Source organism: Branchiostoma lanceolatum, chromosome 18, assembly GCF_035083965.1.
Source record: "Branchiostoma lanceolatum isolate klBraLanc5 chromosome 18, klBraLanc5.hap2, whole genome shotgun sequence".
Classification (NCBI taxonomy): domain Eukaryota; kingdom Metazoa; phylum Chordata; class Leptocardii; order Amphioxiformes; family Branchiostomatidae; genus Branchiostoma; species Branchiostoma lanceolatum.
In genome coordinates this window covers 15839179-15853876 of record NC_089739.1, presented here as the reverse complement: position 1 = coordinate 15853876, position 14698 = coordinate 15839179, and the positions used below count along the sequence as shown (strand labels likewise).

The following is a 14698-nucleotide window of genomic DNA, read 5'->3' as shown; positions in this document are numbered from 1 at the left end:
AGTGCCGTTCGTCCTGCGATCGGGCGGCGCATTTTACGTATTACGTATTAGTATTATTATGACAAGCGCACAGACAGCGAACAGATAGTGTACTCGACGAGCATCTGGGTACATTCCAGATTTGGTGTTTAATTGGTCGGGTCAAGTATTTCAATTGTTAAGGCCAGAGTGGAAACAAACACAATCTCAATAGTGTATACAATTTTTGATGTAAATAATCATTAAAATGCCCCACACAACGTACTGCAGTGTCCATGTTGCACACACATAAAAGTCACTTTTGGAGGCGTCTTCTAATAAAAGTTTAACAGTAACTACTGATATCAACGCAACCAAATATATAGGCTCTAAATGTACTTCGGCTGCAAACTTATACTAAACCCAAAGCATGTTGATACGCAACTCATGCGGGCTTTTATATACGCACAAGTGTGACAGGGGTTTAATATCAATTCGATTAGTATTACTGGGAAGTGCGTCAGGCATGCGGTCGGCAGACGTTGTGTGCGCCCGGAATACGCTCAGGATATACGTACCTGATACGCAGCTATTCGCTGCAAGGATTATAGTATTACGCACTTCATATGCAAATCATACGTCTCTCATACGCAATGGATGCGGTGGACTCGTTATTCACACGCTTTATGTGCATCACGCATAGCTGAAGAAGTTTGATATTCTGAGCGTACAACTGCGTATTGACGAAATATAATGCGAAACTCATACGGAATTGCTTATACGCACAAGTGCGACAGAGGCTTAAAGTATGCCAAATTTCGTGGACCTGTAGTCAACCAACTTTCTGCTATGAGTATCAAAGTAGAGAGGTGCGTTGCGTCTTTTTCGCTGTTTACTAAAATAAGCGAGTTCTAAAGCATTGGCTCTTACATTAGTTCGAATTAAGGAGACAGAAATCGTTGTTTTGTTCCTTTGCAATTGCATTGTTATGATGTCTACAATTTTGCATCAAAATGTTTCATTACTATATGTTGCAGACACCAGCTTTCATTCCGGTGGAGATGCTGTAATGTTCCATGTCAGTGCTGGGTCCACATTCTCAAAGGACAAATATTCGTAAATCAACTTACGATCACCCTGAGAGTCAGTGCTGTCTCCGCGCCTAGTGAGTCTCTCGCGGTGACTCTGACAGATACTGCATAGTTCCTAGACTCCAGCCCGGCTGGCAAAGGTTGTCCTTCCAGAGATGGCTCCTGATATTTTCAGTAATTAATGAATGTTTGCTGGTTTTGAAGGGCGAAATGGTATGTAAAGAGACAAGTCTGTGCAGTATACTGGTGCAGGTACTAATGAACCAACATCAATAAACTGCAATAAGGACGTCCATTTTTCTGCAAATGAATACATGCTACGAGGGCTGTTCAATAAAGACTTTCCCCATGCCAATCCGCTCCTGAGTATTGGAGGAAGCTGTAATTGCACATATATCTCTATAGACACATCTCACATGCTCATGTTAATTTCTGAACTCAGGTTGCTGAACAATGCCTGGATTCAACTGGCTCCAATATCGCTTCTGTCGCTTAATTCTAAAAGCTGTCAAAGAGAAACTGCCAATAGTTTAGAAATGAAAACAGTAACCTGTAACCTATGCTATGGCAATATCATTATTTATGTGCAATTACAACCGCCTACAATAACTGGAACTAGGTCAAGGTAAAAATTCATTTAACAGACCTCGTTACGTGACACTCCGATAAAGTTTAATTTCAGCAATAAGACAATGCATTAATGAAGTTGTATGAAAAAAAAAATTGCAGCACAGTGCAGATAATTCTGCCACATCCGTTCCTCTAAGCAATGCCTTGTTCGATATAGAAAGCAGATTCAAAAGTTAGCAGTCTGCGTGGTCATATTAGCAATCGCCCGGAATTATTTTCTAAAAGGCCACATTTGTATGAATACAACATCAGGTTAACAAAGAAATGAGCCACTTATAACCCATGTGTGATGCATGATGGTAAGATGAGATAATTGCAAGTAGAGAATGAGGTTGCCAAGGCTGTAAACTGACTAAGAAGCATCCAGAGCAAATTGCAAAAATAAGTTGATAAACCCGAGATTTATTAACATTGCTTTCTTTGAGATATAATATGTGTACCTAGCACGTCGGCAGAACGTAAGCCTTTAAGATCGTGTCACGTATCTAAGTTTAATATCTCGTATATAGGTTCATTTAGTTGTGTCCAAAGACATATCTTATACTACGGCTGTTACTCCGATGCAACGTTGACCAAGAGAACAAAGGACATTCGGCAGTCATGATAGGTTCAAATATCAGACTAATTGCCGTATACGCATTCCGTTCGGCCGACATGCTTGTGCACCTGGCTGAGTTATATGGAGGGCACGTGGGGGTTATCGCTGCTATATAGTGCAGCTGTTGCCTTGTCCAAACCCGATGTCAAGATGCCAATACAATTGTTTGTTTTTTTCATTCAGAGAAGTAGTATCCGTAGAACCAGAACAGTTACTTCTGCAGTTAAGTCCCCATTTTAATACAAACTTGTAAGAACTGCTCTGACCGGTGACGTTCCGAGGCTGACAAAGTCGTCCTGATCGGTGGTACTGAAGCTGGCGATGTTCTCACCTCCCGTCAGGTAGGAGAACTCGTACGTCAGCGGCGTGTCTGGGTCCTGAAAACCTGGGGACAACTTGTCTGGTTAGATGTTCATAGGGACATGTTTCACAAGTGAAGACTGTTTTTCGTCCAATGCAGAGCTGACCTTCCTCTTGTGACAAGAACCACTACGGCTGACTGACCGAGCAGGACAAAGTGTGGTGCTGAGAAAATAACACTTGTATGGGCGACTGAGCTGGCTTCAAGTGCTGATATTTTATTTCGACAAGTCACTCACTATATTTTACACATTCTAGAATAGACAGGATATATAATAACCTGAGCACTGGATGGAGAAGAGATCTGTCAGCTCCCTGCCTTCCTGAGGTGATATTTGACACGTCCCGGCAGTTGGAGGACTGTTGGTGGTAAACACGAACTCGGAGAACCCTGTCACTCCGGCCCTGCTGATGTCTACACGCGCGGTGTACGTCTCAGCACCCTGGACACGGGAATGAAGAAGATACGAGCAAATGATTTTATTCTATCTATTTATGAATCTTGAAGAAATCCCCTACATTAACAGAGTAACTGATTTCGAAGGGAGCCCTACACAATTATGGTGATATTTTCATTTAGCTATCGAATGAATTCTTCGTGTACTACGAGGAGACGTCAATATAAAACGCCCTTTGTATCATAGCAGATCCATGTTTGTATAATATGAGTTGAAATTTGGCACAAATGCAAACGAACATCTCTTTTGGAGACTGAAGAATCTCAACGTGTTTTCTACCAGCGACTGATTTGACTTCAAGTTGACTGCACCCTTGGAAGCTTGTCAGAGGCGGAGATAGGTCCGGCATGACCCATTTACAATCACTTGAAGAAGCTTAAATCAAACCAGTATAAGGATACATGCCTCTACAACTTACATGCCAAATTTGATTTCTGAACTCCTTACAATTCGTCTTTTACAGTTGCTAGGATAGAGTGAGGTGTGATATCAGAGCCATGCAGTTGAACTCATAGCCGAATATGTGATGTGTTGATTAAAGACTTTTGTAGACTGATTTTCCATTGATTAAGAGAAACGAAACTTGACACAGATATTAAATGTTAAACGATTTAGAAGTGCGCTTAGTTTCATTTCTCTGACTATATGGGAAAGTAGTCTACAAAAACAAATTATCAACATAGTGCATATTCAGGACCCTGATGCCCGCTCTGAATTCAATTCATACCTCACTCCACTCTAGGAAAGAAAAAAGAAAAACTGATTGAAACTAGAAAGGCAACATTTGCGAGCAAATACAGCATGTTTAGCCATGCTCCTCGCCATGCAAAAAATGGACTCCCAAAATAACAATGGACCATTCTAAAATACTTCCACTAAAAAAATGGATCAAACTTGAGTTTAAAAACAATTATCAGTCTCTCCATACAGGAGTGGAGTCTTCCAGTAGCACCTCAACACAATATGGACCAGTCCAAAACCATATCCACTTATTAATTAACAAATAAACTTCTGCTAACAAATGGACTTTTTCATAATCATTCCAGCTCAAAATTGAAATAAATAATTACAGAATCCTCCCCTTGCAAGAATGGGATATTCCGTGCCATCTCCATGTAAACTAGACCAGTGGAAAAATATCCGCTGAAAATTACACTCTTGCGCATAATCAACCCAGTTCAAAATTGAATTAAAAAAGATCAACCCAAGGGAAGAATGAAGTTTTCCATAGTATACATAATGATATATATGAAGATTTGACAGGAGAAGAAGGAAATGACCAAAAATGGGTGAAATATAAAAATGTGACACCCCTTTGTTTGAATGCATGATTCAATAGTATACACTTTGGGTTGAAAATAACGAAACCAAAAAATTCTTTGTTTAAAAAATCGTTTTGAAAGGCTGTATGGCAAACATTTGAATGAGGGCCTGTGTACATGCCAAATTTCACATTATTTTGGTTTAATACATATATGAACTGGAGATGTGTATCTTTTAAAAAAAATAGTGAACAAAGCCATGTACATGTAATCACATGTCCTAGGAATTCCCATACCATATTTGGCATGAATACTAGCCTACACCTGCGCCATGTAATTAGATTAACTCAATTGACCAATCAGGTGGTCGCAAGGCTCACAGGCATGCAAGGCCAGGTGCAAGGCACTTGGGGTCAATGACCTTTAGGTCATATGTAGTATTGAAAGTGACAGAAGTGGCAAATATTGTCAAGAAAGCCCAAAATAAATCGTTTTGAATAAATGTATGCCAAAAATGGGAATGTAGTCCTTTAAATATTTGTTCAAGCCACATATACAGCAAATTTCAGGTCATTCGGTTGAAATACCAGGGCGCAGGAGGCCCAGATATGCTAAAAATAGCCTAAAAACCTCAATAAAATCACTTTCAAGGTCAATATCAAAAAAAGGAAAAGAACGCACATTGGTTTTTGCCTACATTACCTCTGTACCAAATTTCAGGTCATTTGGTCAAAAAATGACAGAGATGAATCGATTTGAAGATTTGACAGGAGAAGAAGAAACCTGAGTAAAAACAATATGTTTAGCCATACTAGGTATGGCTAAACATAATTCAGAGATGAAAATGAGCTTAAGCATGTGGCTTGCAGAGATATGCATGTTAATATATGTGTAGTTTCAGTCTCCGACAATACTTGTAAGGGGGTCATACTTTACTTCTAATTGAACTTCCCTTTTACTACTGTTTGCCTGGTCATTTTGAAATCAACTCAGTCGCTGGTGAAAATCTTCACTTACACATTGAGATACTTCATTCTCGAGATGAGATGTTTCTTTAAATTGGTGCCAAATTTCACCTCTTTTCATACAAAAATGAACCTGCTATGGTACAAAAAGCGTTTTATACTGACGTCCCCTCATGTATTGTATGATCCCTACATTTCAGCCGCCAGCTGGCACTTATCAGTATCTGCACACTATTGTCAAAACTGATCTTTTGGTGAAAGTTTATTGCAAATTCCTGCCCGTAGGCTAATTGCAAGTACATGTACGTATACATGTAACCCGGAGTGGACGGACAGACAATAATGAACAGTATAACATATGTCTACTCCAGTCTTAACTACTGACACTATGTTCTAACTTATTGGGTTCGGCTTCTTTTTCCGAGATAGTGGAACACGAATGATACCACTTTTTCTGTTATATGTTTTTTTTTAATGTTAAACGGAGAGTAGTTTTCTTTTCGTCTGAACACGTGAAGAAATTAGATGGAAAATTGTGGCCTCTTTAAACAGCCCATTTCTTTCGTGGTCGTAGAATGGGCAACTTGACATAAAATGTGCTTCGTCTTCCACCTTGTTCGGCATGCAGTATTTATTTAGTTCTTTCGCACACAGGTAAGTTCTTGCACCGCCCTTTTTCGATTTCGAGGGAATGGGCACTAGTTCTAATTTTACCAATTGCAGAGCGTAAATCAAAGATAGATCTTTTAGGCTTGATTGCCCAAAATAACTTATTGTTTTACGTTCACATGAAGTTGAAACTATTCCTAATCTGCAGGGCTATGTATGTGTGCTTGTGGTTTTAATATGGTTTTAGTTTGTTTGAGTATGTGCATGTAACTATGTATGTTTGTTTGTTTGTAAGAGTATGTGTGTTTGTGTGAACGTGTCTGTGTCTCTACATAGAATGTCCTGTCTAAAGCTCCTCTCACACTTGTGCGTATAACATGAGCGTGTGAGTTGCGTATAAACATTGTTTTGGTTCAGGCAAAGTTTGTGGCCGAAAAAGTATTTTGAATTCTTTTATTCGATAACCAGCCTGCACCACGGTGCGTTAAAGTGGAAAACAACTTCTTCCCCACAAACTTTACCTAAAGCAAAAAAAAAACATGAATACGCGTCTTATATATATACGCACATGAATATACGCACAAGTTTGAGGGGGCCCTAATCATATGGGCACATGCACACAAATATAATGTAGACGTAAACGTGCCTGAAATGTTCCACTCTTGATGCCGAGTGAATACGTGGAACTCCCGGTTGTAGTCCTGGTCCAGTCCAGCTGTTGAACGGACTCAGTCAGACTGTCCGGAGTCAGAGTCCAGACATACGTCAGCCTGTCCCCCGCCGCACAGTTGGTACAGCCCGACTCCAACACCAGCCGCTCGGAAGGGTTCACACGTACTTCACAGTTAGATTTGCAGCTGGAATGGAAGATCAGGGTTTACAACTGAATGCTGGTTAACAAATGATAAACCTAAATTTTGTCTACCAAGCTCCTGATACTTTACTTTATGAGATAATTGTTAAAGCTAAAACAAGACTATTGGTGCATTTATATTTTTGCATTGTGTGCCATGGCATAGGTAGGAAGTCAACCTTTTTAAAATTGTTTTATTTAAAAAATGAGTAATGTCTTTAGGTCTCAATCTTGCAAAGGAAGCAGGGCTTGGTTTTGAAAAAAAGTGACAAAGAAGTCTTGTTGGTGTGGTCTCGCGTGTACTTTCTCCGATTCTTATTTTTCTTATCATTTGCATTCACTTAATTTTCCTCCGATCCATATGAAAACATACTGAAGATATCCATTGACCCGGTCTGTTTGTGGATTATCTAACTTTTGTTCAAAACGAGCCGGGAATAAGACAAGCCGATTTCGAACAAATAACAAAACTAGAAAGGCAACATTTGCGAGCAAATACAGCATGTTTAGCCATACTCCTCGCCAGGCAAAAATGGACTCTCCCAAAATAACAATGGACCATTCTAAAATACTTCCACTAAAAAAATGGAACACCCCAGTCCAAAATTGAGTTTAAAAACAATTACCAGTCTCTCCATACAGGAATGGAGTCTTCCAGGAGCACCTCAACACAATATGGACCAGTCCACAACCATATCCACTTATTGATTAACAAATACACTTCTGCTAACAAATGGACTTTTTCATAATCATTACAGCTCAAAATTGAAAGAAATAATTAAAGAATCCTCCCCTTGCAAGAATGGGATATTCCGTGCCATCTCCATGTAAACTAGACCAGTCGAAAAATATCCGCTGAAAATTACACTCTTGCGCATAATCAACCCAGTTCAAAATTGAATAAAAAAAGATCAACCCCTGGGAAGAATGAAGTTTTCTATAGTATACATAATGATATATATGAAGATTTGACAGGAGAAGAAGGAAATGACCAAAAACAACATATTTCAGCGATAGTATGGGTGAAATATAAAAATGTGACACCCCTTTGTTTGAATGCACTTTGGGTTGAAAATAACGAAACGAAAAAATTCTTTGTTTAAAAAATCGTTTTGAAAGACATTTGAATGTGGGCCTGTGTACATGACCAAGGCAGACACATGCCAGATTTCACATTATTTTGGTTTAATACATAGGAACTGGAGATGTGTATCTTCGTTCAAAAAAGAGAGAACAAAGCCATGTAATCACATGTCCTAGGAATTCCCATACCATATTTGGCATGAATACTAGCACACCTGCGCCAGGAATGCAAGATAATTAGATCAACTCAATTGACCAATCAGGTGGTCGCAAGGCTCACAGGCATGCAAGGCCAGGTGCAAGGCATTTGGGGTCAATGACCTTTAGGTCATATGTAGTATTGAAAGCGACAGAAGTGGCAAATATTGTCAAGAAAGCCCAAAATAATTCGTTTTGAAGATACGTATGCCAAAAATGGGAATGTAGTCCTTTAAATATTTGTTCAAGGCACACATACAGCAAATTTCAGGTCATTCGGTTGAAATACCAGGGCGCAGGCGGCCAAGATATGCATCATTGGTCATAAAAACCTCAATAAAATCACTTTCAAGGTCAATATCAAAAAAAGGAAAAAAACGCACATTGGTCTTTGCCTACATTACCTTTGTACCAAATTTCAGGTCATTTGGTATAAAAATGACAGAGATGAATCGATTTGAAGATTTGACAGGAGGAGGAGAAGAAACCTGAGTAAAAACAATATGTTGAGCCATACTAGGTATGGCTAAACATAAAAAAAAGACAAACGAAATATTTGTGGACTTTTGATATGGGCGCCTTTTACCTCTTATTTGGACATAAATGTATTACCTATAGAGGATTGAATAACAGGATTGCAGTTAAGTATCGTGCGCTTCTTCTCCATGGCTGTTGACTGATAACTTGAAAAGGTACCTGATCTGTACCGTGGGGACGTCAGGCTGCAGGATTGCCAGGGTTTGGTTCACGCGCTCGGACGAAGTTCGCCCTGGGTACGACACGAGGACGGAGAACCTGTAGACTTGACCTTGCTGCAGATCGGCGCCGCTCACCTCCAGGACAGAAGTCTGTAGGTCCAGGGTGCCTGCAGGAAGACTGCAATCACTCCCAGCTGTAATGTGTCAAACAACAAAACATCAGCGGCAACAGCATACAACCAGAGACGTCAATGCTCAAGAAAACACAAAAGAAAGAAAACTGATGCCCTGTCATATATGAATAAACCCCGTAGACAATTGCTATTGAAGCTCGTTTTTCACTTCACCTTTTAAGTGATTTTATAGTGATAAAATGATTATACTATCAGTAAAAATACAACCGAACTCGCAACAGTGCGCCTCGGATAGGTACATTTAGATGCCAAACGACAAGACAAGACGAGCTTTACTTTGCGCCAGATCACAACCCCAGTCGTACGTCAGCTCCTGGCCGGTCACGTTTGCGTCGGGGTCATGTGACTGGGACGCGTCCAGTACTACGTCACTTCCGCTGGGAACTGACCGAGAACTTCCGCCTGCCAACTGGGCCACCAAGGCGGACGGAACTACCATGAAGCAGCCGAGGGCGTCGATGGAGCCGATGATATTGTTACACTGATCAGCAGAATCCCCACAGATAGAGGCGTTCAGTTGGATGCCGAGAATCCCGTAATCCAGGACGGTAGCAGGCACCACCAGATCGTACAGGTCCAGCGGGACGTCCGACGGCAGGGTGGCGACATACATGGAGTCATCCGCCAACACAAGGTACTCCAAAACCCAGGCGTACCGGACCTGACATGGGGAAACATGAAAAGCGCTTTCACAGTTTCACAGATAGCGGGTAGCTATCGTAACTTTAGTGACCGGATATAGAATCAATGTCTCATTGTTCTTTGAGTGAGTGAGTGAGTGAGTGAGTGAGTGAGTAACAAGTGGACAAACCAACCTGGACGTTCTGTGAACAGTTCAACGTCAGCCTGGAGGAGAGATGGAGTCGGTCTCGTCGGTACATGTCGGTACACTGAAACTGCGGAGCTGCGCCTACAATCACTAAGCTAGGTGATGAACAGCCGGCATCGTAGCCTATAGAGGCAGGAAGACAACAAGACATGAGTGCCCAGGTTTTCGAGTAAGAATCTCATTGAGACTCCACAAGAAAAAACCCACATGGCTTCAATCATGTTCGTGTTCCTTTCCACGTATAGTTAGAAGTTAATGGATAATCTCGACCACTTACGTCATGCATGCCCAATCATTCTATAACATCCACACAACTATGAACAGAACACAAAACAGGCAACATAGTGAACAGGAATGTAAGAAAGACAGACAGAAGTTCCACCTGCAACCGGACAGTGTGTACAACAGGAATGTTCGAATTCGTGACAGGTGTGTAATTGTTAATCAGTGTATGATGCCTAAACAACGAGAAAAACACATTCGTTAGAAATCAATGATCACTGAACGTCAGACAATATCAGCACACAAAATAATCATTTCTGCATTAACATAGCAAATCACGCTTAAGTGACAATGTCTAAATCAAAAGTCAAACAAAAGATGAAGTATCTTTTATAACATTGCGTTGATAAGTAGCATGCATCGTATTAAAAATATGCATCATCCCATAAGATAGTTGAAATGATAACACTTACCTCTAAAGGAATTTGAATTTTGTCCGAAGTCTGGGAACAAAGTACAGTCCCAAACCTCCGGCCATGACAAACCTAAAATCTGCATTTCGGGCGTGAAGGACGACCTTACTTCGTTACACGGAAGAACGCGCATTCCTCCTTCTGACACTCATGGAGAATAGTGGAACAAACAAATTTGGATAACGTCTCGTGGAAGGAAATATCATGAACTTTTGTAAAGATTTCAATCGATGTGTTGATGAAGACTTCAACGATACTGCGATGTCCAAACGCGTTTGGAAATGAAGTCAGCTTATAGTCCAGAAAGTCGCGGCAGTTCCCAAAGTCCACCTGTTGGCAGACACCTGAATAAAAAGGAATACCGTTTATGGATCAACAAACCACAACAAAAGATCGTGAAGTATAAGATTTTCCTGTTGAAATTGAGAAAGCCTTGTATCAAAATTCTGTCTGCTAACGATGTGAACGATTCGTTCAAAAATACATGTAGATCCGTAAGACAAACATGTAATGTTACAGAACCCCGGGTCTGCCTTCCATATTGACTTTGAAAACCATACTTCATCTTCTTAAATTGTAAATTCTTGGGAATCTCGGCTTTTTGTTGTCAAAGATAATGTACTCAACCGCAATTATCGTCTCGCAGTCGGAGACCCCATCGCACACGTTCAGCCTCGTCAGACATCTGCCGTCCTCTGGGCAGCGCAGCAGCGGGCGGGGCAGGTCAGGAACTCAACGATGTCGTTAATAGCAGGTTTCTCACAAACACTTCCTCCTATCTCACCACAAGACGCCCTGTACAGCACAGTCTGTCCGCGTCAACACGATCCACACAACTGCTACTTTTAGTCCATCTTTAAGCTAGCTACTCACGACGTCCTTCAGAAAATCTCCATTTCCCCAGGAGGTTTGATTCACGTAACCCACGCCATCGTAGAGAAAGCCGACATACCACTTCATTCTGTCTGTTCAGAAGGGACAGGAGGACTTCCCCCTCGGCGACAGTATTGGTGGATGCCAAGTAAGCCCCCTGGGTGCATGCGGCAGAGTTCTCTGGCGGTGCGGTATGAGGACAGGTTGGTCACCGGCAGGTAACATGAAGATCTGCTGGACACGGAGGGAGGGCTGTAGAACCAACCATCGTCACACCCTACAACGGCAGGTCAAAACCTTTTAGCATGACTGAATGTCACATTCCACTATCATCTAGCAAGGTATTCGGATAGGGATCCTCGCAATGTACTATAGACAAGCATCCTTATATACCATTTCAGTGGATTATGCACAAGACTTTGAAATGATTTCAGAAGTAGAATTCAAACTCACGGTGCATTTCTTGCATAACGATTGAGTCTACCATGAGGCAGTGATTCTTCGGAATCAAACAAGAACAAAACTTGCCGTGTGTCGCTCGAGGTAATGGCTGGGCTTTTTGACATACACAACTATAAAACAAAGAACTGAAGGGACTAAGCTGATGATTGCTCTTGCGGTATCAAGATATAACTTAAGGAGTCAGCCCAAAGTTGATTATACATAGTGCCTTTCTAGCTTGATGGAAACTACATCATAAGATTCTGTATCAACGTTGAACTGTAATTTTCAACACAAATTTAATGGACTATCCCAAATTTGCGACTGACCAACTCCAGTCTTTGTGAAGGAATTAGCAATTCACCGCTTCTGCGTCGTCACGTTATGTACTAGATAGAACATGTGACTCGGTAAGCAGTGGATCGTACGTTGCAGAAAGAAGTCTATGGCGCCCCCCGTCTGTATTGAGGTCTGTTGAGAGATGGTTGTAGAGCCCTGGTTTAGATGGCTTCTTTTATTATCTCCATGAAAATGGACATATTGTTTTAACGTGTCTGTGTGTGTGTGTGTTTGTGTTTCCTTCCTTCCGGATGTTTGTACATGTAGTAAGCATAAGTCAAGAACGTCTTGATGGATATCAAACATGAACAATGCCTGTGAGTCATACGGCCACACAAGGCATGATATATCTGTGAGTCATACGGCCACACAAGGCATGATATATCTGTGAGTCATACGGTCGCACAGATGAAACATGAACAAAGCCTGTGAGTCATACGGTCACACAAGGCATAATATATCTGTGAGTCATACGGTCGTACAGATCAAACATGAACAAAGCCTGTGAGTCATACGGCCACACACAAACTCATTGATGTAGCAAACATGTAACCTAGCGGCGTTAACAGTCGCTAAGTCACAGTACGCCCCGCATCGGTGGATACTTACGCACGGTCCAAATTATCTGCCTGAGGAAATTTGAAGTTAGTTGATACGAGTTTATTCCGCTTGTTTAGACTTTTAAATCGTATCGACAAATCAAGGAAAAACAAAGATATGCGTATGCCGAAGTTACGGTACCGTACCCTTATTAGAATGGAACAGTATGGTACGTTATATTCATAGCAACATTTTCATGGTGTTACCGACTGAGATCAATGTTGTAAATCGTGCACGGACGATGTAAAGTCAACTCCACAACGGCGAATCCTCAGGAATCGCCAATCTCATTTATCACTTGTCAAACGCGACACTTTTCAGACAACCGACACTAGTGCATTGCGATGTCGAACTCTTAATGTTTTCGTCCGAAGTTTGCAGCACCTTCCGTTATGAAAATGACCTGAGTCATACGGTCGCACAGATCAAACATAAACAAAAACTGTAATTCAAACGGTCACATACATGTAAAGCATTAACTTTAAACACAGCCCGGCCTGACATGGCATAAGTAATAAATACAGACAGACAAACAAGAGCCTCAATCAATGAGACAACCCCAAATGTATGTGTGCAGCACACTTGCCGCCTCAAGTACGTACATATGTAACGTTAACCCAATTCTACACAATTCGTGGTTCGGTACCGTAGATGCACTTGCTAATTGCAACTGAAAATGATAACGAGCAAGATAGATTTCAACTACTAATTCAACACCTAATCCCAAAGTTATGTTCCCACATGATTCCCCGTTATATCACACCTTGGGTGCTGCTGGGGGCTGGGCGGGAGGGAACGAAAAACTACGATAAAGTTGTCAGAATCCTGACAGAAAATAAACGCGGCCCGCTCTCAGAATGTCACAACCAGAGTGCACGCACATGGCCTACTGGATGCTGATTGGCTGTTCGAGTTCTTGGGAAACTTCCCTAGGCCAATCCAAATTATACCAGCCGCTTCGTCCGGCCTAAATTTCTATTTCCATTTCACGAAAATGAATTTATGCCTACCTTCTCGGCCGCTATTGTGATCGATAAAGAACCCATAATCACTCTACACGGGGTATTTCTTGGTGGGAATACCAGGCGAGACCATAATCGTACCATCGTACCGGCATACCAGCCGCTTCGTCCGGCCTAAATTTTTATTTGGTATGTGGGTAGGTGACATCGGTACTGCAAAACAACTTTCTTATATTTAATCTTTTGACCTGAACGTGCTATGGTCTTTTTTGTATCAGATAACTTGTGATGTAAGGAAGAACTCATGTAGGCTTGGACCCCCTAGCGGCTTGCTCTGGAACTGCAGGGGCTTTTATGTAAAAATCTTCCAAGGAGGATAACCAGAAGAAGATATGTTACCATCCCAGCATTCCTCAATACACTGTTTGTGCATCAAAAAAAAACATGTGCACTAAAGAGCATCCATGGGAAAGTACAGAAAATGATGTTTGTTTAGAATTATTACAAAAACAATATCAAATATCATTTCCTGTACTTTCCATGGGTGCTATTTGGTGCATTTTGGTTTTTCTGATGCACAAACAGTATGGTATCATCAATCAACAGTGTTTACAGAATAACACGGTAGTTTGGTCAAGTTTGGACAAATTTGTGGTGAATATTTGTACAAACATCCGCAAGTGTTTATGATACAATATAGAAAGTTTTACACAAGTTACAAAGGTCAGACAGTCTCATGGACTACTTTAGTCTTTTGACAATTTTCATTATAAGAAAATCTAATGATCAAATTGTACCTGTTGCTGCAATATCAAAAGCAACATGACAGGTCTATATGATTCTTGCCCACAGTCAGCCATCTGTGAATGTGTATTGAGGAATCTTGGGATGGTAACAATACCACCGCTGGAGGATAACTGAACAAAGGAATGGCCGATATTTAGTATCCAGGTAGCTTAGACAAAGATGTACATAATGAAGTGGGAATTGTGTAAATTGGGA

General features: G+C 41.1%; 1 protein-coding gene across 1 annotated transcript in view; it reads right to left on the bottom strand.

Annotated features, from left to right (window-relative positions):
- The window catches only part of LOC136424108 (sperm receptor for egg jelly-like), a 56497-nt gene that overhangs the window by 17650 nt on the left and 24149 nt on the right, over nt 1-14698 (bottom strand). The window contains exons 2-8 of the mRNA XM_066412531.1: nt 9773-9909; nt 9234-9618; nt 8762-8957; nt 6578-6788; nt 2918-3080; nt 2544-2662; nt 1089-1211 (exon numbers count right to left, since the gene is read on the bottom strand). Coding sequence (XP_066268628.1) covers nt 1089-1211; nt 2544-2662; nt 2918-3080; nt 6578-6788; nt 8762-8957; nt 9234-9618; nt 9773-9838 — 1263 coding nt within the window. The 5' untranslated portion in view covers nt 9839-9909. The remainder of the gene's footprint in view (nt 1-1088; nt 1212-2543; nt 2663-2917; nt 3081-6577; nt 6789-8761; nt 8958-9233; nt 9619-9772; nt 9910-14698) is intronic.